The following is a 26986-nucleotide window of genomic DNA, read 5'->3' on the forward strand; positions in this document are numbered from 1 at the left end:
TCCTCCCAACAGCCTATGATAATAGTTCTCATTTGAGCAAGTCTCAGAATCTCCTGGAGGGCTTGTTAAAACACACATCACTGGGCCCTATGTGCAGAGTGTCTGAAAATCTGCATTGGCAACAAATTTCCAGGCCATGCTAATGCTGCTGGTCCAGAAACCACACTTTTTTTTTTTTTAACTTTTTATTTTATATTGGAGTATAGCCAATTCATAATGTTGTGATAGTTTCAGGTACACAGCAAAGGGCCTCAGCTATACATACACATGTATCCATTCTTCCCCAAACTCCCCTCCCATCCAGGCTGCCACATAACATTGAGCAGAGTTCCCTGTGCTATACAGTTGGTCCTTGTTCAGAAACCACACCTTTAAGAGCCACTGGACTATGAGACTAGGACTAAGACTGTCTCCAGGTTACAGGTGAGGAAACAGAAAAGTGACCTAAGGTGCCCAAGATCAGCTAGTAAGTGGAGGTGGGAGTTGGGGTTCAAACAGAGCCTCTGGTTCCAGAGCTCATGCTCTCCAAGGGAAAAAATATTTTTTTTAATTTTTATTGGAGTATAGTTGATTTACAATGTTGTGTTAGTTTCAGGTGCACAGCAAAGTGAATCAGTTATACATACACATATATCCACTGTTTTTTTAGATTATTTTCCCATATAGGCCATTACAGAGTATTGAGTAGAGTTCCCTGTTGTATACAGTAGGTTCTTATTAGTTATCTATTTTATTTATAGTAGTGTGTGTATGTCAGTCCCAATCTCCAAATGTATCCCTCCCCCCAGGGAAAATTTTTAAGGATTAAAAAATACTCTTGGGACTTCCCTGGTGGTGCAGTGGTTAGGAATCTGCCTGCCAATGCAGGGGACACGGGTTTGAGCCCTGGTCCGGGAAGATTCCACATGCCACAGAGCAACAAAGCTCATGCACCACAGCTACTGAAACCCGCGCGCCTAGAGCCCATGCTCCCCAACAAGAGAAGCCACTGCAATAAGCCCGCGAACCACAACGAAGAGTAGCCCCTGCTCTCCGCAACTAGAGAAAGCCCACGTGCAGCAACAGACCCAATGCAGCCAAAAATAAAGAAGTAAATTTATTTTTTAAAAAATTGTTATGGGAACAGAGTTTCAGTTTCGCAGATGAAAAGGGTTATGGAGATGGATGGTAGTGATGGTTGCATGACCATGTGAATGTACTTTATGTCGTTGAACTGGACACTTAAAATGGTTAAGAAGGTACATTTCCTGTTATGTGTATGTTACCATAATTTTAAATATAATTTTTAAATGTTTAACTAATATCATATACAGAGAGGAACTGTCGTGTGCTGGGCAATGTTTAACAGTGGGCTTTCCGGATACAAATGAACTTATTTACAAAACAGAAATAGACCCACAGACAGAAGACAAACTTATCATTACCAAAGGGGAAAGGGGTGGGGGAGGGATAAATTAGGAGGTTGGGTTTAACATATACACACTACTATATATAAAATAGATAACCAACAAGGACCTACTGTATAGCACAGGGAACTATACTCAATATTTTGTAATAACCTATAAGGGAAAAAATCTGAAAAAGAATATATATATATATATACACATATATATAAATGTGTGTCTAACTGAATCACTGTTCTATACACCTGAAACTAACACAACATTGTAAATTAACTATGCTTCAATTTTTTAAATAATTTTTAAAAATATTTCTTTATTTATTTATTTGACTGCACCAGGCCTTAGTTGCAGCATGCGGGATCTTTAGTTGTGGCATACGGGATCTAGTTCTCTGACCAGGATCGAACCCGGGCCCCTTGCATTGGGAGCACGGAGCCTTAGCCACTGGACCACCAGGGAAGTCCCTATACTTCAATTTAAAAAAAAATAAATTATTTTATTTTATTTATTTTTGGTCGCGTTGGGTCTTCATTACTGCATGCGGGTTTTCTCTAGTTGCTGCGAGCGGGGGCTACTCTTCGTTGCGGTGCGTGGGCCTTTCATTGCGGTGACTTCTCTTGCTGCAGAGCACAGGGGCTCTAGGTGTGCAGGCTTCAGTAGTTGCGGCTCGTGGGCTCTAGAGCACGGGCTCAGTAGCTGTGGCACACGGGATTAGTTGCTCCGCGGCATGTGGGATCTTCCCAGACCAGGGATATCCCCTGCATTGGCAGGCAGATTCTTAACCACTGCGCCACCAGGGAAGCCCCCTATACTTCAATTTTTAAAAATATTAAACAATAACAAAACAAAACAAGTAAACCCCAATGGGCTCTCCGGAAAAAAAAAAAAAAAGGCCCTGATTTATACCAGTTATAGGTTTCTGGTCAATTTCAAGCTACCAGCGTGATATCAGTGTGATGTTGCCAAATTCCTGAAAAGGTAACAATCAGTTTTCACAAGTCAGTATAAGCCGGCTCCAGGACACCACCAAAATGTGAAAAACATTGCAATTTGCTCAATTTAAAAAATAATGATTTTTTTAAACACCCATGTCATCATTACCCAGATCAAGAAGAAGGACAGTGCCAGCACCACAGATGTCAACCCCCCCAACCCCGCATCCCCAGTCACAATTTCTTCCCTACAGAGGTAGCCACCATCCTGACTTCAGCCATCACCACTTCTTTGCTTTTTATTCGTTTTGTTTGTTTGTTTGTTTGTTTTTCACCGTGCCACATGGTTTATGCGATCTTAGTTCCCCAAGCAGGGATTGAACCCAGACCCTCTGCAGTGAAGGCTCGGAGTCCTAACCACTGGACCGCCAGAGAATTCCCTGCTTTGAATTAGTTTTGACACCAACCTGGGCATCTCTGAAACAGATAACTGAATCTCTGAAACATAACTGAGTCTATTTCTTTTTTTTTTCCTTTTTTTTTTTCATTCTAACAAATTGAACTTTTTATCAAAGTTCATACAGATCTGGGCACATACAGAAAAGTGCCCAGATCATCAGTGGACACCTGGAAGAATTTTCACAAACTGAACACACTTCTGCATCCACCCCTCAGGTCCAGAAACAGAACATTCCCAGCCTCCATCCAGAGCAGGGAAATTAAACTCCACCGTCTGGGAGGAGGAGTATGGAAGAATTTGTGGATATATGTTAAAACTATACTAACTAATAAATGCTTTGAGTGAGATGCTTTGAGGCTATGCAAAGATCCTGTTTCCTGTTCCACCCACTGATATTAGCATTCATTGGTGGAGCGTGTGCATTTGCTATTATTTATTATTTGGAATTCTTCTGTAAGGAAGAGTTGTTTCATCTCCATTTATTTACTTGTGCAATTATTTGTTTATACCAATATGGACTCATGAATAGTTATTTTTATTCTTTGGGTTAAAATTCAATACTATTATTATTTATTTCACCACCCAAATTGTTCCAGCTTTGGCCATTGGGAGCTCTTTCAATTGGTCTCTGCTCTAAGCATTTTCTTTCAGGCACTGCTCTTTTGACATGACTATCTCTCTCTGTCTCTGTCTCTCTGTCTCTCTGTCTGTCTGTCTGTCTCTCTCTCTCTCTCTCTCTATATATATATATATATATATTTTTTTTTTAAGTACTTCCTTACTGTCTGGCACCACAAGATGTTCCAGGCTCATGTTGCATTTCCCCTGCCCCAGTCCTAGTATCAGCCATTTTCCCAAGGAGCCTGTGTTCCCTTTACTGGAGAGTGGCATTGAGAAGCCAAGACCTGGATGCTGAGTCTGCTCATTGCTACTGAGGGTGGGAGTTGATGTTGTTGCTTCTGGGCCTTCTCAGCTGATAGCATCACTTAAAAAATATATATATTGAGGTAAAATTCATATGAAATAAAATTGACCTTTTTTTTTTTTTTTTTTTTTTTTTGCGGTACGCGGGCCTCTCACTGTTGTGGCCTCTCCCGTTGCGGAGCACGGGCTCCGGACGCGCAGGCTCAGCGGCCACGGCTCACGGGCCCAGCCCCTCCGCGGCATGTGGGATCTTCCCGGACCGGGGCACGAACCCGTGTCCCCTGCATCGGCAGGCGGACTCTCAACCACTGCATCACCAGGGAAGCCCAAAACTGACCATTTTAATGTACATGCATGTTCATAGTAGCACTAGTCACAATAGCCAAAAAGTGGAAACGACCCTGATGCCCATCAACAGATGACTGGATAAACAAAATGTGGTCCATCCATGCAATGGAATATCACTCGGCCTAGAAAGCAACGAAGCAATGACACATGCTACAATGTGGGTGAACCTTGAAAGCATTATGCTGAGTGAAAGAAGCCAGACACCAAAGGTCACATAGTGGATAATTCCATTAATAGGAGATGTCTGGAATAGGCACACCCATAGAGACAGAAAGCAGACTAGTGGTTGCCAAGGGTTGGGAGGAGGGAGGAAGCACGAGTAATTCCTACCGGTATGTCTCTGGGGTGACGAAAACATTTTGGATCTGGACAGAGGTGGTGGTTGCACAGCATTATGAATATACTGAATACCACTGAATTGTTCACTTTACCACGGTTAATTTTATATGTCAATTTCACCTCAATTTATTTATTTATTTGTTTTGTTTTTTGTTTTTGGCCACACCGTGCAGCTTGTGGAGCTTCCCCAGTGAGGGATCGGAACTGTACCCCCTGCAGTGGAAGTGCAGTCCTATTTAATTATTTATATTATATATTTTTAAATTTCACCTCAGTTTACAAAAACCAACAATAAGGGCTCTGGTGATGGGCAGAGCGGGGTTCGAATCCCATGTCTGCCTAGTTCCTGCTGTGTGACCTTCGGCAAGTCACTTAAGCTCTCTGTGCCTTGGTTTCCTCACCTGTAAAACAAGGAGGATTCAATGAGTGCGTCAAATTCTTAAAACAGTCTGTGGCATGCAGTAAGTGCTGTTTAATTAAATGTTATTTCTTTTTTTTTAATTTTTATTTTTATTTTGGCTGTGTTGGGTCTTTGCTGATGCACGAGGGCTTTCTCTAGTTGTGGCGATCGGGGGCTACTCTTCATTGTGGTGTGCGGGCTTCTCATTGGGGTGGCTTCTCTTGTTGTGAAGTGTGGTCTCTAGGCGTGCGGGCTTCAGTAGTTGCGGCACATGGGCTCAGTAGTTGTGGCACACGGGCTCTAGAGCTCAGGCTCAGTAGTTGTGGTGCATGGGCTTAGGTGCTCCTCAGCATGTGGAATCTTCCCAGACCAGGGCTCGAATCCGTGTCCCCTGCATTGGCAGGCGGATTCTTATCCACCGTGCCACCAGGGAAGCCCCTTAAATGTTATGTCTACTTGACACATCCCTTTTGGATTTGAACTTTATTCCTTTGTCCTTTTCTTCATGACAGACTCCTGGCCTTGGTTGCCCCCAAGGCCAAGGCCAACGCTCCAGAAGACAGGAGTCATATCTGACTGTACTGCTTCAAAAGGGCTGATGAATAATATGTTCCCCTCCTCTGCCTCTTCTCCTGGCCACTCTCTACGGATGTACCCTTCTGCCCTTTTCTCCGTATCCCCAATCCTGGCCCAGGGGTTGCTGATGAACAAACACGTCAGGAAATATTTGTTGCCTGACTGTTTGACTTTAACTGACTGTCCCAGAACCAGAAGCTTCTTTTGTGCCTCACACAGAATCAGAATTTTGAGCCCATCAGAGCTGAGTGCAAATCCCGCTTCCTGCGAGCAAGGCGCTGCACCTCTATGAGTTCATTGGGAAGATGTAGATAATAAGCGTATCTACTTTATGGGGTTGTTTGAGGACTTGGGTGAAATTATGCAAAGTGCTTAGCACTGGGCATGACACCCGAGTGCAGAGGGTTGAATGGTGATCACCTCCTGGTGATACATCGCAGGACCTGTGAACGTGATCTTATTTGGAAAAAAGGATCTTTGTGGATATAATTAAGGACTCTGAAATGAGATCATCCTGGATTATCTGGGTGGGCCCTAAATCCGATGACAAGTGTTAATAGAGACAGGAGAGAAAAGGCCAAGTGAAGACAGAAGCAGAGATTGGAGTGATGTAGCCAAAGAGGCCAAGTCATGCCAGAAGCCACCAAAAGCTGCAAGAGAACGAAAGATCCTCCCCTAGAGCCTTGGGAGCGAGCCACAGCTCCGCTGACACTTTGATTTCAGACTTCTGGCCTGCAAAACTGTGAGCGAATAAATTTCCACTGCTGTAAGCCACCCAATTGTGGCGAACTGTTACAGCAGCCATAGGAAACGCATATATAAGAATTGGGAAATGTTATCTGCTACCAATATCATTATTGTTACTGTCATCATCATCACCACCATTATCATGGGCAGCATAAAAATGCACTTAAGGGACTTCCCTCGTGGCACAGTGGTTAAGAATCTGCCTGCCAGGGCTTTCCTGCTGGCGCAGTGGTTGAGAGTCCGCCTGCCGATGCAGGGGACACGGATTCGTGCCCCGGTCCGGGAAGATCCCACATGCCGCGGAGCGGCTAGGCCCGTGAGCCGTGGCCGCTGAGCCTGCGCGTCCGGAGCCTGTGCTCCATCCACAACGGGAGAGGCCACAACAGTGAGAGGCCTGTGTACCGCAAAAAAAAAAAAAAAAAAAAGGAATCTGCCTGCCAATGCAGGGGACACGGGTTTCAGCCCTGGTCCGGGAAGATCCCACATGCCACAGAGCAACGAAGCTCATGTGCCACAACTACTGAGCCTGCAGTCCAGAACGTGATCCACAACTAGTGAGCCCACGTGCCGCAACTACTGAAGCCCGTGCGCCTAGAGCCTGTGCTCCGCAACAAGAGAAGCCACCGCAATGAGAAGCCCGCGCACCACAATGAAGAGTAGCCCCCGCTCGCCGCAACTAGAGAAAGCCCGTGTGCAGCAACTAAGACCCAACACAGCCAAAAATAAATAAATAAATAAATAAATTTATATTAAAAAAACACCCACAACCCAGGTCTTTTTAAAAAAAGCACTCAAATCTTACCAATCAATCCTAAATAAAGCCATTCTTCTAATTTGTTAACTAATTTTTTTATTTTTTTATTTATTTAATTTTTGGCTGTACCAGGTCTTAGTTGCAGCACTCGGGATCTTTTAGTTGCGGCATGCGGGCTCATAGTTGCAACATGCGGACTTCTTAGTTGTGGTATGTGAACTCTTAGCTGCGGCATGCATGTGGGATCTAGTTCCCCGACCAGGGATCAAACCCGGGCCCGCTGCTTTGGGAGTGTGGAGTCTTACCCACTGGACTACCAGGGAAGTCCAGTTAATTTTATTTTTGAACAGTTAATACATTCATGGGCTTCAGAAAACGAAAAGTATAAGGTTTATACTGCAGTATCTCCCTCCCAAGTCTTAGTTCCCCTCTCTTCACCCACAGGTAACCCACTGCTCTTGATTTCCTGAGTATCTTTCTGGAATTTCTGTGCACATATGAAAAGAAATATGAATACAAGTCCTTATCCCTCCACCCCCTCCAACACACACACACACCTGCTTTTACATTAAAGGTAGCATTAAAATGTTGGGTTTTTTATTGTGGTAAAATATATATAACATAAAATATACCATTTTAGCCATTTTTAAGTATAAAATTCAGTGGCATTAAGTACATTCACATTGTCATGCAATTATCACCATCACCCATCTCCAGAAATTTTTCATCTTCCCAAACTGAAACTCTGTACCCAGTTAAACAGGCACTCCCCATTCCTCCCTCTCCCAGCTCCTGGTAACCACCATTCCACATTTTGTCTCTATGAATTTGCTTTTTCAAGGTACATTGCAAATTGGAACGATACAGGACTTTCCCTTTTGTGTCTAGATTCTTGCATTCAGCATAATCATTCAAGGTTCATCCATCCATGTGGTAGAATGTGTCAGAATTTCAGTTCAAGGTAACATGTTTTACATATTCTTCTGCACCTTCCTCCTCCACACCCCCCCCCAACTTAACAACAAATGCTGGAGTGCTCCCCTTTCCAAAGCCCTCTTTATGCACCCTTGTCATTTTCTACAGCCGGATGGTATTTTGCCATGTAGATACCCCATAGTTAATTTCACTGCCAGAGACAGACATTTTTTCATTCGTTTGTTCTTAGGTTAACACTGCAGTGAAGAACCTTGCACCAATGTCATTTCACACGTATGCAAGTGTATCTGTATATAAATTCTGCAATGTGAGATTTCTGGCTCGAAGATTATGTGCATTTGTAATTTTTACAGATATTACCAGATTTCCTTCCTTGAGGGTTAGATTAATTCACACTCCCTCCAGCAATGGATAAGAGTCCTGTTTCCCTTCAGCTTCACCAACAGAATATTATCAAACTTTGGATTTTTGCCAAAAGAACAAGTGAAAAGTGGTATCTCAGAGTAGAGAAAATTTGCATTTGCCTAACCACAAGCAAGACAGAACATGTTTCCATATTTCCATGTGTTTAAGAGCTATTTATAGTTTTCTTTTTCCTCTCTGGTCACCTTCCTTGTCCATTATTCTTTCAGGTTGTTGATCTTTTCCTTCCTGATTTCTAGGAGTTTTTTTTTTTAATTTTTTTTCTTTTTTAAAAAAATTAATTATTTTTGGCTGCGTTGGGTCTTGGTTGCTACGAGCCGGCTTTCTCTAGTTGCCACGGGCAGGGTATACTCTTTGTTGCAGTACGTGGGCTTCTCACTGAGGTGTCTTCTCTTTGTTGCAGAGCACGGTCTCTAGGCGCACAGGCTTCAGTAGTTGTGGCATGTGGGCTCAGTAGTTGTGGTGCACGGGCTTAGTTGCTCCGTGGCATGTGGGATCTTCCTGGACCAGGGCTCGAACCCGTGTCCCCTGCATTGGCAGGCGGATTCCTAACCACTGCGCCACCAGGGAAGTCCCTTGTTTTGTTTTGTTTTGTTTGTTTTGTTGGCCACTCCATGCCGCTTGCAGGATCTCAGTTCCCTGACCAGGGATTGAACCCGGTCCACGGCAGTGAAAGCCCGGAATCCTAACCACTAGGCCACCAGAACTCCCCTAGCAGTTCTTATATGTTAAGGAAGCTTACCATATGGTTATGAAATGTGTAGTAAATATTTTTTCCCGATTTGTCATTTCTCTAAACTCTTAAGATTACTGACCACTAACGTTTATTGAGGATTTGCTACATGTCTGGCTTTGGTTCTTTAAACACACCATCTCTGTTCAACCTTATTGACACCATTTTTCATCTCTAAATACTCCAACACACATTTTCCTACATAATATAATGCCATTTTCACACCTAACAAAATATACAGTCATTCTTCAGTATCATCTTACACCAAAGCGAATGTTAACATTTCCCCGAGTCTCTGAAATATCTGTTCAGAGTTGGTTTAGAGCAGTGCTGGCCAATAGCACTTTCTCTGATGATGAGAATGTGTTTTCCCATATAGTAGTCACTAGCTACATGTGGCTGTTGAGCGCTTAAAATGTTTCCTGTGAGACTGAGGAACTGAATTCTTCACTGTATTTTATTTTACTTTCTTTAAGTTTTAATAGCCACATGGAAAATTACAGGCCGATATCCCTGATGAAGCTAGATGCAAAAACTCTCAACAAAATATTAGCAAATCAGGGACTTCCTGGCAGTCCAGTGGTTAAGACTCTGAGCTTCCACTTCAGGGAGTAGGGTCCGCCCCCTGGTCAGGGAACCAAGATCCTGCATGCCCTGTGGCTTGGCCAAAAAAAAAAAAAAAATTAGCAAATCAAATTCAACAATACATTAAAGGGCTCATACACCATGATCAAGTGGGATTTATTCTAGGGATGCAAAGAGGTTCCACACCTGTAAATTAATCAGCGTGATAAACCACATTAACAAAATGAAGGATAAAAATCATGTGATCATCTCAATAGATGCAGAAAAAATATCTGACAAAATTCAATATCCTTTCCTGATAAAAACTCTCAGCAAACTGCTATTCAGAGGAAATGTACTTAATGTAACAAAGGCCATATATGACGAGCCCACAACTAACATCATACTCAACACTGAAAGTTTTTCCTCTAAAATTAGGAACAAGACAAGGGTGCCCACTCTCACTACTTCTATTCAACATAGCACTGGAAGTCCTAGCCAGAGCAGTTAGGCAAGAAAAAGAAATAAAAGGCATCCCCTCCCGTAAAAATAGCCACACAGGACTAGCAATTACCATATAAGACAGTGCAGATGTAGAATATGACTTCCTCACCCAAATACATCTCACCTGTACTCACTTTCTCCATTATTCCCCTCCCACTTGGCCCTCAGCCTTTTGCAGTGTGACATCTGCCCCCCGGCAAATTGCCATGAACCCAGGTCTCACCCCAGCCCCGCTTCTCCCCAGATTCTATCATACCTTCATTGGTTCATGCAAAGCCCTCACCAGTTTAATTTCTGTCCCCTGCATCCCAGATCCCCAATTCCTTGCCCTTCCCAAACCTTTGCCAGCATCCCTAAGGCATTTGCTACGTGTTCTTAAGCTGGTAGATACTCTTAAATAATAGGATGTATCATTTTGTGTGTTCATACTTTTACTTTATATGCTTATACAAGTATGTTGTAATTTGCAAAATGACATTGTGTACTAGATCTCCATCTGTATCCTTTTCAGTGATACACTGTGGGATTTTTTGTTTATTTTGTTTTTACTTTTTTTTTCTTTTTTTTAACCAGATTGAAAGCATTTATTAATTTCTTTCCTTCAGCCTCTTCCCAACAAAAAGTTGTCTTTCCAGAGTTGGGGGGACGGGGAATAGGTTGACACAGGTTCATGTAGATATGCATACACCCCAAGTATTTTCTCTAAAAGCCCAAGTATTTAGGGCATTGTCTCTCAGATCTTTGTTATTTTTAAATCTCAGTCCATTCCTTTCTTTTACAAATCTTCTTTTCAGTGCCTCCAGAAATCTTCCATGCGTGAAGATTGTCTTCATGCATCAGATTCATGGATATATCTGCACAGTGTTTATATATCAAACATAAATAAATAAATAAATATATTTCTTTTACCCTACTGTGTACATAGTTTGAAAAGTTAGAAGAACCACCCTGGGATTCCCTGGTGGCACAGTGGTTAAGAATCCGCCTGCCAATGCAGGGCACATAGGTTCAAGTCCTGGTCCGGGAAGATCCCACATGCCTCGGAGCAACTAAGCCCGTGTGCCACAAGTACTAAACCTGCGCTCTAGAGCCCGCGAGCCACAACTACTGAGCCCACGTGCCACAACTACTGAAGCCCGCGCGCCTAGAGCCCACGCTCTGCAACAAGAGAAGCCACCGCAATGAGAAGCCCGCTCACTGCAATGAAGAGTAGCCCCCGCTCACCACAACTAGAGAAAGCCCGCACATAGCAACAAAGACCCAACACAGCCCAAAATAAATAAATTAAATTAAAAAAAAAAAAAGAACCAGCCTGCTAATCATTCACTACATCTCATGTTTAATAAGCAGAAATGCACAGGCTTTTAAGATGAATTTCCAGCACAACAGAAGGACATCTTGTTTGCATTTCAAAGCACCAAGTGTCAGATTCTTATTTCATTACTCACTGGCACATTAATGGATGGCTCTTAATTTCTTTTTTTCTCTCTTTTAGCAAAACTCCATGAAGACCTCTCACTCTTGGGTCAGGAGCAAGGTTGCCTTATTTTAAAATGCTATAGTGTCCAGGGAGATCAGCTCGGTGCTTTGTGACCGCCTGGAGGGGTGGGATAGGGAGGGTGGGAGGGAGGGAGACGCAAGCGGGAAGAGATATGGGAATATATGTATATATATAACTGATTCATTTTGTTGTGAAGCTGAAACTAACATACCATTGTAAAGCAATTATACTCCAATAAAGATGTTAAAAAAAAAAATGCTATAGTGTCTGAGTTTCACCGCATCAGCATCACATTTTTTAAGAGCTACTTTGTTGCTTTCACTGTTAGGTTAGTACTCTATCACTCAGCGTTCTTATTTCATCTTTCTAGTCCCTGAGGGATGGACACCTACATTGCTTCCAACTTCCTGCTTCAATGAGCATTCTTATCTGGTGCAAAACTCAGTGAATATAAAAACTTGGAAGAGAATTACCAAAGTTGTAGTTCTCTCTCAATTTAACAGGGATCCAATAACTGGCTTAAACAAGAGAGAATGTTTGTCTCTGCTGGCAGACAGCCTGGGGACCCTGGTCCTTCTGTCAGTTGCTCCACCATCCTCCAGGGCAGTATCTCCAAGGACATTTGGCTGTGTCTGGAGACATCCTCGGTTGTCACACCTGGCAAAGGGAGGGGTTGGGGAGGTTGTGTGCTCCTGGCATGTAGTGAGTGGTGGCCAGGTATGCTGCTCACTACTCTACAGTGCACAGAATATCCCCCTGCGACAAAGAACAATTTGGCCTCAAATGTCAATGATGTCGCCTGCCCTACAATAGTCGCCACTCTTTTATTTTTTTCTTTTTTGGCCGCACTGCGAGGCATGCAGGACCTTAGTTCCCCGACCAGGGATGGAACCTGTGCCCTCTGCAGTGGGAGCGTGGAGTCTTAACCACTGGATCACCAGGGAAGTCCCCCACTCCTTTTTGTCATGACTGACGCGCTGAAGACACCGGGACAGTTGTCCTGTAGCACAGTCCACCCTTGGGGTTTGTCAGTTGCTTCCTGATGTCATTTAACTTGTTCCTCTACGCTTCCCATTTCCTGCAAACTGGATGTTAGGTCAAGAGACCTGATCAGAGTCAAGTTTAACATTTTGGCAAGATGTGTCCCAGGGGAAGCTATGAACTTCCATTGGTATCACATCAGGAGGCCCCGGAGGCCCAAGGGTCCCTCTACTGCGATGCTCAGCTTCACTGCAGCTAACACTGGTGACAGTCTGGCCTCTATGATGAAGTCTGCATCCCTACACCTAGTGAACCCTGGGTGTATCTTGCTCCCCAACATTTTCTCACCCAATGTTTGAGAACACCCATTGATGAATACTGCCCAAATCAATTATTTCATTGGCTTCTGCAAAATGGTGATTGTTCTAATTCTCTCATTCCTTCCAGTTTTTTTGGCCATGCCACACAGTTTGCTGGAGCTTAGTTTCCCAAGCAGGGATGGGGCCAGGGATCAAACCCAGGCCCCCTGCAGTGGAAGCGCGAAGTCCTAACTGCTGGATCGCCAGGGAATTCTCTCCTTCCACATTTTTTAGCTGGCATTCTTAGACTGTTTGGTGACCATGAAAAGTTACTACTGGGAAGGCAAGATCGTGCTTAATTCCTTACTTTTAATTACCAACATTTTCGGAAAGGAGTTGGTTGAGAGCTACTTCCAATGGGTTAATAAGTGTGTGTGTGTTTTAACTTTCAAATCGAGGTATAACATACATAAAGTGCACAGATCTTAAAGGGAGAGCTCAGGGAATTTTTACAGCTATATACCTGTGCAACCACCACCAGATAAAAATATAGAGCATTTCTAATCCCACACTGCCTTCCCTGCCATTAAGTTTTATAATGAGTAATTTTAATTGAAGAAATGATTTCCAGGCTTGATTGTACCAATCTTGGGGGTTCGAGGACTTCAGGAAGGTGGGGAAATGGGTGAGAAGTAAAAATAGGGCTTCTTGGCACTCCCCCACCCAACATGGCTGGCTGTGGCACCCAAACCTGTCTCACAGAAGTAGCCGCAAGGGTCGAGAGACTTGTTTTGCCAGTCAGGGTTTATCTCGGGCACCTCCTGCCTGGAAGTCTCATTAATTCTTGGGGCTCAGCTAGTATTTCCAAGCAGACGGGGACTGCCCCTTCTAGTCTTCCATCGAGGGTCACACCCAGGGGCAGAAAAGCACACTGAAAAGTCCCAGAGAAGGAGACAGGCTGTCTGGGTTCTGCTGCCTTCAGTTACATGATCCTAGAGGAGGTACTTTCCCTTCTGAGCCTTTGTTTGCTTACCTGTCAAGTGGGGGGAATATTCCGCTTTGCTGGGTTCTTGGGAGGATTTCGGCAGAATCATCAGACTACCTTTACATTTCTGACCTCACCTGTTGGCACGTTCCTCTTTGCTAATTCCACCCCTGCCAGATGTCTGTTCCAGTCCCCAGGCCTTTGCTTCTGCAGTTCCCTCCACCTCCGTTTTGTGGGGCTTGCCTGCTTTCTACAACTCGCAGTTCGAAGGAGCCCCTCCTCAGGTTACGTGGGCTACAGCGGTCTCTCTTATCACGCACACTCTAATGTTGTTGTTTTTTTTTTTAAGAGTCTTTGTTGTTGTTGTTTTCTAAATTGAAGTATAGTTGATTTACAATATTGTGTTAGTTTCAGGTGTAGAGCAAAGTTATTCATATATATATATATATATATATATATATATATATATATACACTTTCTCAGATCCTTTTCCCTTATAGGTTATTACAAAATATTGAGTATAGTTCCCTGTGCTATATTATCAGTCCTTTCTGATTATTTTCTACATAGTAGCGCCTCACAGCTCTTACGAACCTATCTTGAGTATTAATTTCACTGCTTATTGTGTCTCCTCCTGTAGTAGAATGCAGAGTCTAGGGACTTGTCTGCTTTTTTCACTTTTACAGGCAGGGCCTTGCCTGAGGAAAGTGTAATGTTCGTTGAACTAGGAAACATAAACCCAGAGAGGTGGTGCCACTTTCTCATTTGTCACACAGCAAAATCTGAATTAGAACTTCAGGCTCTGAGCCTTTGCTTTCTTTTCCCTCCCTCTTTGGTGGGGATTAGGACACAAAACTTAAGGGTTGTCAAAAAAATTAGTCATCGAGATATTTTTAAAAGTCAAAATTGGGAATTCCCTGGCGGTCCAGTGGTTAGGACTCTGCGCTTTCACTGCGGAGGGCAGGGGTTCAATCCCTGGTCTGGGAACTAAGATCCTGGCCAGCTGTGCCGCTGCCAGGAAAAAAACAAAAAGTATAAAGAAGCAAGCTGTGTGTCGCTGCCAGGAAAAAAAAAAAAATTAATGTCAACAAAAAGCAAAAGATAAGATTCGACCTTGCACTCGCATGACTCACCCCGCCCTAATCCCAGTCCTGGCAGATCCCGTCTTTATTTAAAATTTTGCTATTCTGTTCACCATGGATTTATTTTTTTCCCATTAATTTTGATATTTAAAAAATATTGCAATACTTCATTAGAATGTTATTCATCTTGATGATTGAGTTTTTCCACCCAAGACGCTCACCCTAGTACAAGTCCCTCTTCTGTCTCTTCTCCTCCCCTAGAGAAACTGAGGCACGGAGGACTCGGGGTGGGAGTGGGGGAAGGATGGGGGAGCTGTGTGGAGTCGGTTGAGCAACCCGAGCTGCCCCGGGAGGGGCTGGACGGTGACCTTTGCTTATCGCCCGCGGAATAAGCAGCTAATTAAGTCTCCCTCGCCTGCGGGAGACCTTTCCCAAGTCGGCCCGCGCCTCCTGCAGGGCCGAGACAGCCGCGGTAGCCCCGGCAGCGGTGATCTTTCCAGGTCCAATGGGGCGGGGAGGCGGGAGAGAGCGGGATGGATTTAGGCGGAAATGGTGGCGGTGGGTATCGCGCCCTGGGATCGAACCCCGCCCGCCTCGGCTCTCCACGTTCATCCTACCACCGTAGGGTAATAGGGGGAGGGAAAGCGCGCCCGGTGACGTCATCGAACCCCGAGCCCGGCCTCCGCCGCCAACGTCACAGACAAGCAGCGTAGCGTCACCGCATTCCTCCCGTGACGTCAGCGCGCAAGGCCAAGAACTGGCCCATAGGGGAAGGGAGAAGTCTGAAGGAAGATCTTTACTTTCTCGCACTTCATATTTGGTAAGGCGTTTAAAGTACGCAGAAACGGACTACCACTCCCATGTGGCCTTGCGTGCTGCGCATGCGCTCAGCTTCCAGCGAGAGAGCGCGGCAAATCTTTGGGCTAGATTGACGTCCCTTTAGTCGAACCAAAAGGCAAGTTTTACGGCCGCAAACCAGTCCCGACCTTACAGGCCCCACCCCTTTATTCTTAGCCCGCAGCTTCCTTGAGGGAGTGACGGGCTCCTCTGCCTTTGAAGGCTTAGTTTCCCTCGATGGACATTCACACCGATGAATCAGAGCGTCGGGAAGTCGAGAGGATGTTGAAAGACGTGCCTTGGAGCCAATAGCTTAGCGGCAGGGCCTGGCGCCATCCAATCACTTTTCCCAGTGCCGCCAATCACCCTGGACCCCGCCCCCGGCGCGTGACGTAAGTAGGGTGGGTAGCAACAGTTGCCCCGGTGAGGGAAACGGAGGCGCCATAGCCACGGTAGTCGTGGCGACCAAGCAACCCGGCAACGCGAGTCAACAACAACAACCGACCGGCCGACCCCCACCCCCACCCCCCCGGCCCGGCCCGGGGACCCCGGCACGTTCTGTCCCCCTCCCAACATCGCCTCCGAGACCTGTGGAAAGCCCTTCCGCGGACAGAAGTAGGGAGAAGCCGAGGTAACCCGTGCGGCCCCAGGGTGGCGGTCCGGGCCGGGGAGGACAGCGAGGCCCGGGCGGCGAGTGTCTCTGTAATCATAATTTTGGGGGAAGGGGCGGGCGGTCAAAATGGCGGCGGCGACTGTCGGGGCCGTGGGGGAGGGGGCTGGGGCCCGGCTGGGGCTACACCACCCGCCCCCGGGCCCCGCAGCCCGGCCCCCGCGAGGGGCGGGCGCTCGCAGGCAGACGGCGAGTGGAGGTAGGCCAGCCAGCCGGGGCGGGGGGCTTTTATATGTCGGGAGGCACAAGGGGGCGGGACTGGGAGGGCTGGGCCAATGGGAACGAGGGAGGGGCGAGGCGGGACCGAAGTGAGTGGGCGGGGCCAGGTCATAAGGTGTGGGCGGGACCGGCCGGTGCCCCGGGAACCGGGTAGGGCAGCTATCCCCTAGGCATTCCTGCTCGCGTAAGCGACGGAAGCCACTTGTGCCTTGTCACTTTAGAACCTGCCAGGACTCAAGTGTGTACCACATGTGAGGCCTCAGTTTTCTATCCTGTAAAGTGGGGAGAATCACTGCCATCGCCTGTTTTTTGCATTTCAGGGACTCCTAATTCCTTTCAGGAATTTCTCTAGGGCTCATTCTTGAACTTTTTACTCCTATCTACTTTTTCTGAATGTTTTTTATAGATTAACTGTTAGTCTTGATTTCAACATTGCTGTTCGCTCCTAAATCTGCCTTCTCTCTGAAAAGAGATGAAGGTAGACAATTTCATGAAGCTGTGGGATAGGGGTATGGCTTTAGTCCGGACGATTTGGTTCGCAGAAAGCGAAGCCCATGGCAGAGAGGAGTGATCTTGGGTGACTGAGTTAGAAGAACAGAAACTTGATTGCTTCTATGTGGGCAGCTCTAAGATCTAAGATCTCGTCTTGTCCCTGGGCAGGGGGCTTGTTCCTGGAGATGGGACCATTCCTAGCTGTTCTGCCTATTCTGGTCTTCCTTTGGGGAAGGAAGTAAATGATGGAGTAAAGGGCGCCTGAGGAAGTTTCTGACGCTGCTTCTCTTGGCTAGACACATGTTTTTGTGTCAGTCAAGTTGGTGTCAACTGGGTCACATGTCGCTGAGGAGGTACCAGCTTACAGAGCCACGTGGGCAGGGAGCTGGGACACCGAGATCAGAGGGAAGGGGAAGTGTTCCACATTTGTTAGAGGAGAATCTGAGTGACTGCTTTGCCGGGACAAGATCTGCCAGCTTGAGGAAGAATTTTTTTTTTTTTTTTTTTTTAAACAGCGGCTGGGCCAAGTCCACTGTGCTTATTCTCCGTCTTGCTTTGGAGCTTGGCATCAGCAGAGCCGAGTGCATTCTGCAGCCGTTTTCTTTTAAAATTAATCAGTAAACTTCAGGGAGAAGGAACGTTTCAGGTTCTCCCAAAGCTTTCCCTCAAGAATTTGAGATAAGGCTTGGGAGTGTCACTTCTCCAGGGATTTTTCCCAGGTCAGGAAATAACCTGATCTGGGAAATATTTCTAAAATCTAGAAATAACCAAGTTGCCAGGTCATCGGTACCTGTTAGAAAGGCGAGCTCTGAGCAGAAAGTGATCTAGTCTTGTTAACTGCCCCTCCCCCTTCTTATATCTTATGCATTTGAAAGGCCCAAGCCCAGAGGGGTTCCTGAAGGGAACACTGGCTTTGGTCACTTGTCCTTGAAACAATCAACTGCTTTCTAGCTGTATGCTCCTGGGCGAGTAACTTAACTTCTCTGGACCTTAGTTTCCTCCCATCTAAACTAGGGACAGTGATCATTGGTAATGATTTTAATCTCATATTACTATGCTGTGGATCCCATAAAAGAATACATGTTGAGCATTAAATACATAGTAATCGCTCAAACTATGTTGGCTGCTACTGTTATTATGATGGTTGTTGCTTCCTGCTCAGCCTTTGGAATTATACCATTCGCATTTATTTTTATCATTTTGAATCGGGTGACAGCCTAGTGGCTTTAAGGCTTGACTCACTTGCTGTGTGGGCCGATGACTGGGATCCCGGGAAGCTGAGTGCTAGGACTGTAGTTTCTAGTGGGAGAGTGTCACTCTCCTAAGGCCCTTCTCCAGCTTTAGGAGGGTAGCCAGAAAGAAAATTTTTCCCTGGGTCCAGGCTCAGACTCAACCTTCCGGGAGGCAGCTGGATGAGCTGGGGCTGTGGGTGTCATGGGAAAGGTGGGGACCTGGGAAGGGTGTCTCTGGAGCTAAGGGTCTCTCCCTCCCCTTCCTGCCACATGCCCCAGCATTTTGGGGCTGAAGACGGGATAGGCTAGGCAGGATCCACCCCCCTCCCCATCACCACCTACTAGGGACACGGCCTCCAGATAGCAACCACACAGCGCATAGTCTTCCTGGCCTAAGGGGCCTGTTCTGGACCAGGAGACATCACCTGCCCCTGTAGCACAAGCTTGCTGCTGGCAGGAGGCAGTAACTTTTTCACAAGGTCTTACCAGTCGGCAGATTTGAACCGGCTTTTGACAGTCACTAGCAGTGTGTTCCCAGCATTGTGGACACTCATTTGACAGTAAAAGTTGAGCCCCAGCTGTGTGCTTGTCAGTGTTTTCGTAGCTGGGGATAGAGTCATGGGCAAGGCAGGTCACATCTCCACCCCTGGGGAAAGCTTACCTTCCTGGTCGTGGAGGGAAGAGGAAAATAAACAGGATACAGGGCCAGGAAAAAAATAAAACAGGAGTATGTACTCCAGAGGGCTTGGAAGGGGGTTACTTGAGACCTGAGAAGGTGGCATATGAACTAGGACATGAGTGATAAGCAGCCAGCAGCTGGAGGCGAGGAGAGCATGCCAGTAGATGGAAGAGCTGGTGCAAAGGTCCTGAGGCAGGAGGAGGCCTGGAGCATTTGGGAAGCCACATTGTGGCTAGAACATTCAGAATGAGAAAGGGGAAAGGGCCAGATCCCACACGGCCCTATGGGTCATGGGGAAGGCTCTGGATTTTATTCTCTGTGATGGGAGCCTTAGAGCCTTCTCAATAGAGAAGTGACACGATAGGGTTTGTGTTTTCAAAGGATCTTATAGACTATGCAGGCAAGAGTAAAGCCAGGAGCCAGTGATGAGAGGGTCCAGGCAAGAGATGATGGTAGCCCAGACTAGCATGGTATTGATAAAGATGGAGGGAAATGCCCAGCCCTAGGATCTATTTTGGAGGAATTATTGACAAGTCTTAAAAACTAAGTGGCTAGGGAATTCCCTGGCAGTCTAGTGGTGAGGACTCCATGCTTTCACGCTGGGGCCCGGGTTTAACCCCTGGTTGGGGAACTAAGATCCTACAAGCTACATGGTGTAGCCAAAACAAAAAACAAGAAAACTGGATATAGAGGATGAAGGAAACACACATTATTATATCTAATTTCCCCATTCCCCCAAAAGTTCATTTTTGAAGCCAGTCTACAAGTGAGGGAAGTGAGGTTTTCTTTCCATTTCCTTGGGAGGGCCTTGTCCAAGATGTAAACCATTCAGTTAAGTATCTGGCATCTAAAACAGTTGGCAAACTACAGCCTTCACCTGTTTTATATGGCCTGTGAGCTAAGACTGATTTTTACATTTTTAAGACTGATATTTTGTGACATGATTAATATATCATGATATGTGAAAATTATGAAAATTCAAATCTAAGTATCTAGAAATAAACTTTTATTGGCACACAGCCACACTTGCTTGTTTACATATTGTCCATGGCTACTTTAATACTCCAGGGGCAAAGTTGAGTCATTGCAATAGGCTGTCTGTCTTCAAAGCCAAAAATGTTGACTGCACAGAAATTTGCCAGCCCCTGACCTAAAGAATTGATTCAAACTTTCTCCAAAAACAGGTGTTGGCTTTGAAGATAGGTGCAGCCATTGGTGCTTTTTTTTGGCAGTTTTGTTGCTAAGGAACAGATTTGCTGAGTCATGCTCAGATAGACCGGGAATGCCTCATCCTGTATAAATATTTGTGACTTATTCCTCTCTAGGGAACACCCTACAGAACTCTGCTTAACCTAGTCTTCCACAAATGGCAAAAAAATGGGGGTTCCCTGGTGAAATAGTTATGGGAAATATGTCATTCTGTATCATTCTTCCTAGAGACTAACAATGACAGTGCTGAGAAGGTCTCCCAACAGATAAGTTGGTTTAACTGTTTTATCCATCTCCTCTTCCCCCCCCTTTTTTTTTTTTTTTTTTTTGTGTGTGTGTGTTACGCAGGCCTCTTACTGCTGTGGCCTCTCCTGTTGCGGAGCACAGGCTCCGGACACACAGGCTCAGCGGCCATGGCTCACGGGCGCAGCCGCTCCGCGGCATGTGGGATCTTCCCGGACCGGGGCATGAACCCGTGTCCCCTGCATCGTCAGGCGGACTCTCAACCACTGTGCCACCAGGGAAGCCCCCTTCCCCTTTTTGAGCTCAGCCTTTCAGTTGTCTCATCGCCACCTTCCTCTGCCCCTGAGGGGAAGGGAGGAGGCCTGCAGGGTTGGCACCTTGAGGAGGAGAAAGCACCAGCAAGTGTGGAGCTTTTAAAGCCCTTTTGTGGTGGGAGGGGCCCCTAGGGGCCAGCTCTCTTAGGGCTGGGAAAGTCCAAGCCAGGGTTTCTCAGTGCCCCCAGAACCACCTGCCTCTGAATCATCCAGGGGACTAGCTCAAACAGCAGACTCCAGGGTCATCCCAGACTCTGGCAGTGGGGCCTAGGAACCTGCATTTAACTAACTCCCCAGGTGAGGCTGATGAACACCAGAGTCAGAGTCCCCCTTGGCACCTCTTTCCAAGAGCTTGAGGACTGTGTCTCTCTCTCCCTTCCAGCCCCAACTGGCATGGATGTTTGTTGAATGAATAATAATAATAGCAACTTCCATTTCTCAGTGCTTATTGGGTGCTGGGCTGATCACATTGGATCTTTACAACAGCCTTATGAATCAGGTGTTCTCATCATCCCCAGGTGACAGATGGGAAAACTGAGGCCCAGAGGAAAGTCAGTTACACGTTTATGAATTAAGAGACAGGCCAGGGTTCATGTGGAGGTGGGTCTGACACTGGGCAGACAGGTGCTGATTAGCTGCAGTGACTTGAGCACCTGATCTGGTCCAGAGTTTGGACCCAGTAGTATGAGACCTGAGGAGGTGGGCCTCTCTAATGCTGGCAGAAGAGTTGGGGAAGGGCAGGGGCTGGGGGAAGATGTCTTCTCTGTGTGCATGGCAGGCAGTAGCCTCTTCCCTCTCCCGGTGGGCAAGCTCCCCCTGCTGCCTGAGTCCCTGGCAGGCCACCCTTCCGTCTTGCCCAGTGGGAAAGCCCAGAACAGCGCCCCTGGACCTGAACCAGGGCCCATTCCCCCTTGGCAAGAGAGACCATGTGCCTCACCCAGCTCCTGGGAGAGGGACCACAACCTTTTAGCAGCCACAAAAGCTGCCTCTGCCTGGTCAGGTGGGCCCCATTCTGAGGTCAGCAGGGGCTGCTGGGCCTGCCCTGTGGCCAGGACCTGTTCCCAGCCCAGCTGCCCCTGGTCCTAGAAGGCCACTTTCCTTGAGGAGCTCACATCTGGTGTCACCACCCGTAACTGGCCTCACTTCTGTGGCAGCAAGCAGCTCGGGAGGCTTTTTGGACTCAAACAGCTTCTGTGTGTCTGGCACCCCACTGGGAATGGTACTCAGCCAAGAATCCAAGCCCAGATGGCAGGCGATTAGGGAGCTGGCACGGGCTGGCTGGGAGGTAGCTTCCCCATGACTTTCCTTTCTGGCAATTAGCCGACTAGTCAAGTGCTTAGAATGCCCAGGGTTCAGACTCGGTCCTGCCACTTCCCTGCTGTGTGGCCTGGGGCAATCTCAACCTCTCTGAGCCTCAGCTCCTCCTCTGGCAGAAGGAACCCAAATTCAGATGTGATCGTTGCAAAGTCTTAAATTAAGTAATGTAGGGGGACTTCCCTGGTGACGCAGTGGTTAAGAATCTGCCTGCCAGTGCAGGGGACACAGGTTCGAGCCCTGGTCCAGGAAGATCCCATATGCCGCGGAGCAACTAAGCCCGTGCGCCACAAGTACTGAGCCCGCGTGCCGCAACTAATGAAGCCAGCGTGCCTAGAGCCCATGCTCCACCACAATGAGAAGCCCGGGCACCGCTCGCCGCAACTAGAGAAAGCCCGTGCGCAGCAACGAAGACCCAATGCAGCCAAAAATAAATAAATTAATTAATTAAAAAAAAAAGAAAACCACAAGCTTAAAAAACAAAAAAAGTCATGTAGGGACTTCCCTGGCGTGGCGGTCCAGTGGTTAAGACTCCACGCTTCCACTACAGGGGGCACGGGTTCAACCCCTGGTCAGGGTACTAAGATCCCACGTGCCACGTGGCGCGGCCAAAAAACAAAAATTAAAATTGAGTAATGTAAAGAAAGCACTCAGCACAGTGCCCAGCCTGCAGGAGCCCTCAGAAGAACTGTATTATTTGTTTTTGGGTGAGAGCCGGAGCTCTCCCAGCACAGGGGTCCCCCAGGCGCTGGGGCCTAGGAAGGAAGAAGGCAGGAATCCTGGGCAGGGATGAGTGGAAGAGGTGCAGACCAGCTCCAGTCCATACTTAGTTGCCCTGCAGTAACGATGGATTCGTTATATCTTGCCACCAGCCTCAGGATTTAATTAAGTTACTGATGAACTCAAATGTGTCTCTAGGGAGCCAGGAGCTGTCCCTGGTTTCCTCTGCCTGTAGATTAATTCTTGTTTTTCCTTCTTGTTTTTTCCTCCTCTTCTCCCCCGCCCCGCCCCACCTTTCTTCCCAAGCAAGCAAAAAAAAAAAAAGAAAAAAAAAAAAGAAAAGCCTTATTTATTATCATTTTCCCCACTGTTGGCATGGCAACACAGGCGTACGTTACTGAGCTACAGGCAGCCCCGCAACCATCCCAGCCGCCACAGGCCCCTCCACAAGCCCAGCCCCAGCCACCGCCACCACCAGCCTCAGCAGCACCCCAGCCTCCCCAGCCCCCCGCCACCACCGCCACCCCCCAGCCCCAGTATGTCACCGAGCTGCAGAGTCCGCAGCCTCAGGCACAGCCACCGGGCGGCCAGAAGCAGTACGTGACAGAGCTCCCGGCCACCCCCACGCCCTCGCAGCCGGCCGGCACACCCGCCCCGTCCCCGGCATCCCAGCAGTACATCGTGGTCACCGTCTCCGGTAAGTGGACACGTGCTCAGAGCGAGGGCACTCAGTGAACAACCCCAAAGGGAGTTTTGGGGAGCCTAGCATCCTGGATGTGGAGGCACCCTGGCACCCTCCCATTGTCACTTATTATGCCTGTTACCAGGAGGGCAGCTTTTAAACTCTCTGGGGTTCCCAGGTGGGATCTGGGGGGCACCTCTGGGGAAGGAGTAGTCAGACCAAGCAGGGAGGCCTCTGTGCCCCCAAACTCCTCCCCACCGGGACAGCTCTTAGAGCTGTTTCTGTCTCTATCCTCAAGTAAGGTGTCACTTGAAGAAAGGATTGGGCAGTGGAGTTAATTTGCAAACGCCTGCTGGAGATGGAGGGTGAACACACAGCCATCATCCGTAAAGGGATCATAACAGCTTCGAGCGCTCAGGGGCTGCGTGTGAGGTGCTCCCTGTGGCAGTTCAGGGAGGTCCGCTGGGAGGCCTGAGGGACCACTTCCCCTCCCCTCCCATTTCATTTTTGGCAAGACTCAGGCCAAGCGGGGCTCTTGGCTGGGCAAGTTCGTGAGCATGTGATGTGGCCAAGGGCTCCTGTTTGTCACTGTGGCCGCCCCTTGAGGCTGTGGAGCAAATGACCAGGAAGCTTGGGTCATGGCACCCATGGTTCCTGCCTAGAGCATCTTCCCCATGCCCGCTTATTCTAGAATGGGGATGGGCTGAGCAGAGGGAAGTGGGAGCACAGGGTCACGACAGGCAGTCTCTCCCCAAGGGAGAATGTGGAGCTCCGAACAGGGCTCGGCGTCATTAGTGGTTTCTGATGTGCTCTGTGTAGAGGGGAGGATGCAGCGAAACCTCATGTTGAGGCTGGCCCTGGTCCTCCCAGAGTGGAAAAGGAAGCGGTGGGGATCCTAAGGGCATCCTGGGAGGCTGCGGAAGGAGCAGGTCAAGACTGCGTTTAGGACCATAGGACAATAAAGGGTCAAAATTTGTGGCAGTTGACATGGCCCCATAGGACCAGGACAGAAGCAGCTGGGCCCCAGCAGCATCCTGGAGGCTCCTGGCTGTGTCGGGGTCCCCAGGGAGGGCCAGGGGGTGGGGCACACAGGGGCTCAGGACAGTGACTCTTTAACACACAGACTGGTGTGGAGGGATGGTACGCAAGAGTCAGCTGAGTGCAGAGTGAGGCCAGGCCAAGGACGTGACCAGGTCACCGGGCCACAGATCTCCAGGGGGCTCTCGGTGCTGCACAGGGATCCTGCTACACTTCCTAGCCAGCATAGCCCTCACTGTCCGAGAAACCCACTCCCGCATCGCTCACCTCTGTCACCTCCCTCTCACTCTGTGCTTTTGACCCCGACCCTGCTGCTGACCTCTCTGGGGACAAGGCATCATCACATGACAAGAAGGACCCCTTCTCCCACCCAGCCAGCCTCCCAGCACCCGGGGTCCATCTGCACCCACCAGCTCTGCTTTCTGGCTTCTGGAAGGGTGAATCGGCCCCCTGCCTGTTCCAGGCTGCCCCCTCCAAGACTTGCTTCTGCCATCCTGGCCTCCTCACTGGGTCCCTCTCTTGCTGATCTTCTCCACCTGCTTGAAAAGATGTAACAGCTCCCATTTTAACCGGGCCTCCCAGGCCCTGCACCCGCTTCAGCTGCTGCCCGATTCTCTTCCCTTTAAGTTAGAATTCCTCAAAGGAGTCATGCTCCCTTCCTTAGTCTCTTCTCCCTCACCTCAGCCACTTGCACCTTCCCTCGCCACAGTCCTCGTCAGGGTCACCCATGGCCCCTGTCTTGTCGATCCACTGGCCACCCTCTGTTCTTCTCTTCCTTAGCCTCTGGGCAGCGCCTGACACACTGGTCCCCCTCCTCCCGGAGCTGCCCTCCTGCCCTGGTCTCTGCCCACCTCCCTCCTTCCTCCTCATCTCCCTGACTTTGTCAGCAATGACCTCCTCAGGTCTGAGGTCTCCTCTCTGCTCCAGTGATTCTCCCTTCACGGTGGTCTTGTCCAGTGTCTCAGCTTGCGATGCTACCTCTTACGCTGATGGTGCCACGTTGAGGTCTGCATCCTGGGCTTCAGCCCTGAGCCCTAGCTACCTGGGAGCCATCAAAGGGACCTCTCACACCAGCGTGGCCAAATAGAAGTCTGGATTTGTTTCCTTCTTCAAATCTGGCCTCCATTGAGACTTCCTTGTCCTAGTAAATATCACCCCCAGGTCTGGGTCAGCCTTGATTCCTGTCTTACCCATCCTTTGTTATTTTTTTTTCTGGCTGTACCGTGCGGCACGTGGGATCTTAGTTCCCTGACCGGGGATCGAAACCTTGCCCCTGAAGTGGGAGCGCAGGGTCTTCACCACTGGACCGCCAAGGAAGTTCCCTGTCTCACCCACCCTTGAGCAAGCAAGATCTCTTGGCTCCACCTCCTAAATGCAGCCAGAACCCACCCCCTCTCCCACCTCCACGGCCCCCTACCCTGGTCCAGCTCTGCTCATACCCTTCACAGCCCTCCCCCCACAGCAACCAGAGGGAGCCTCTTGCCAGCTCTTGATTAGGTTCCATCATGTCCCAGCTCAACCCAGATTATTCCAAGGCAGGTGGCCCTGGGAGCACTCTCTGAGAAACCTTGGCCTGGCCTTTCTTGGCCCTAGGAGATCTGGCCCCCTGTGGCTCACAGGAAGGGGCTTAAAAAACTCCACACTCCCTGTGCCCCTGCTGACAAGCGTCCAGCCTCCTGACTCTGGCCTTCAAGGCCTGCTGGCCACCCAGCCCTACCTGGTACTAACCTGCCCCCTGGCTTACCTGCTTCAGCCCCACTGGTCTTCCTGTGGCTCCTCAAACCTTCCAGGCTTAGTTCGTCTCTGGGCCTTTGCACGCACGTTGCCCTCTGCCAGGAGCACTCCCATCCCAGACCTTCTGGTGGTTCATCCCTCGTGAATGCTGGCCTGACCCAGCTCGGTCCTCATACCCCATCAGCCCCTGGGCAGCCAAGAGCAGGTAGGAGGGCTTGTCTGTCACTGCTGGAGGACTTTTCGTAGCCTACAGGGCATCTTATTGGCCCTGAACCTCCTGAGTGCTGGCTTTGCTGCTTCAGGTGTCCAGGGTCCCCAGAACAAGGGTCTGGAATGGATGCACATCTCCAGACCCCAGAACACCCCAAGTCCCAGCCTACCTCCTCTCTTCCCCTTGTCTTCTCCCCCAGGGAGTCCCTGGTGCTTACAGGTCAAAGCCTTTGTTTCCCTCCTCCCCTGTCCCCCCATCTTGCTGTGGGGCACTCAGTGTGGACGGGTTGCAGTGTTGGCGCGAATGGCTGTTGGCGTGAATCTTAACCTCCCTTCTTTGGTCAGGCAGTGGCTTAATTGTCTTCCACAGCGGTCCTGGGGAATTTCATTTCCCTCTGCTCGCAGTCCTGCCGGGAGCAAGCCTGTCCCCGGAAGGCTTACTGGGCAATGCTTCCTTGATTTGTTCTCAGAGGAGGTGGCGTTGCGCCCTGTCACTGAACTT

General features: G+C 48.4%; 1 protein-coding gene across 6 annotated transcripts in view; it reads left to right on the forward strand.

Annotated features, from left to right (window-relative positions):
* The first annotated feature begins 16035 nt into the window (after window positions 1–16035).
* RFX1 (regulatory factor X1) overlaps window positions 16036–26986 on the forward strand; it is a 31795-nt gene continuing 20844 nt past the window's right edge. Inside the window, exons 1-2 of one of the 6 annotated variants that reach the window (XM_049707091.1) lie at window positions 16036–16366; window positions 23131–23517. In XM_049707091.1, coding sequence (XP_049563048.1) covers window positions 23196–23517 — 322 coding nt within the window. In that variant the 5' untranslated portion in view covers window positions 16036–16366; window positions 23131–23195. Of the gene's footprint in view, window positions 16367–16701; window positions 23518–26986 lie in introns of those variants that run through there. The other 5 variants (XM_049707090.1, XM_033401232.2, XM_049707092.1 and 2 more) reach the window with 5 other exon arrangements.

The sequence above is a fragment of the Orcinus orca genome, chromosome 3, assembly GCF_937001465.1.
Source record: "Orcinus orca chromosome 3, mOrcOrc1.1, whole genome shotgun sequence".
NCBI lineage: Eukaryota > Metazoa > Chordata > Mammalia > Artiodactyla > Delphinidae > Orcinus > Orcinus orca.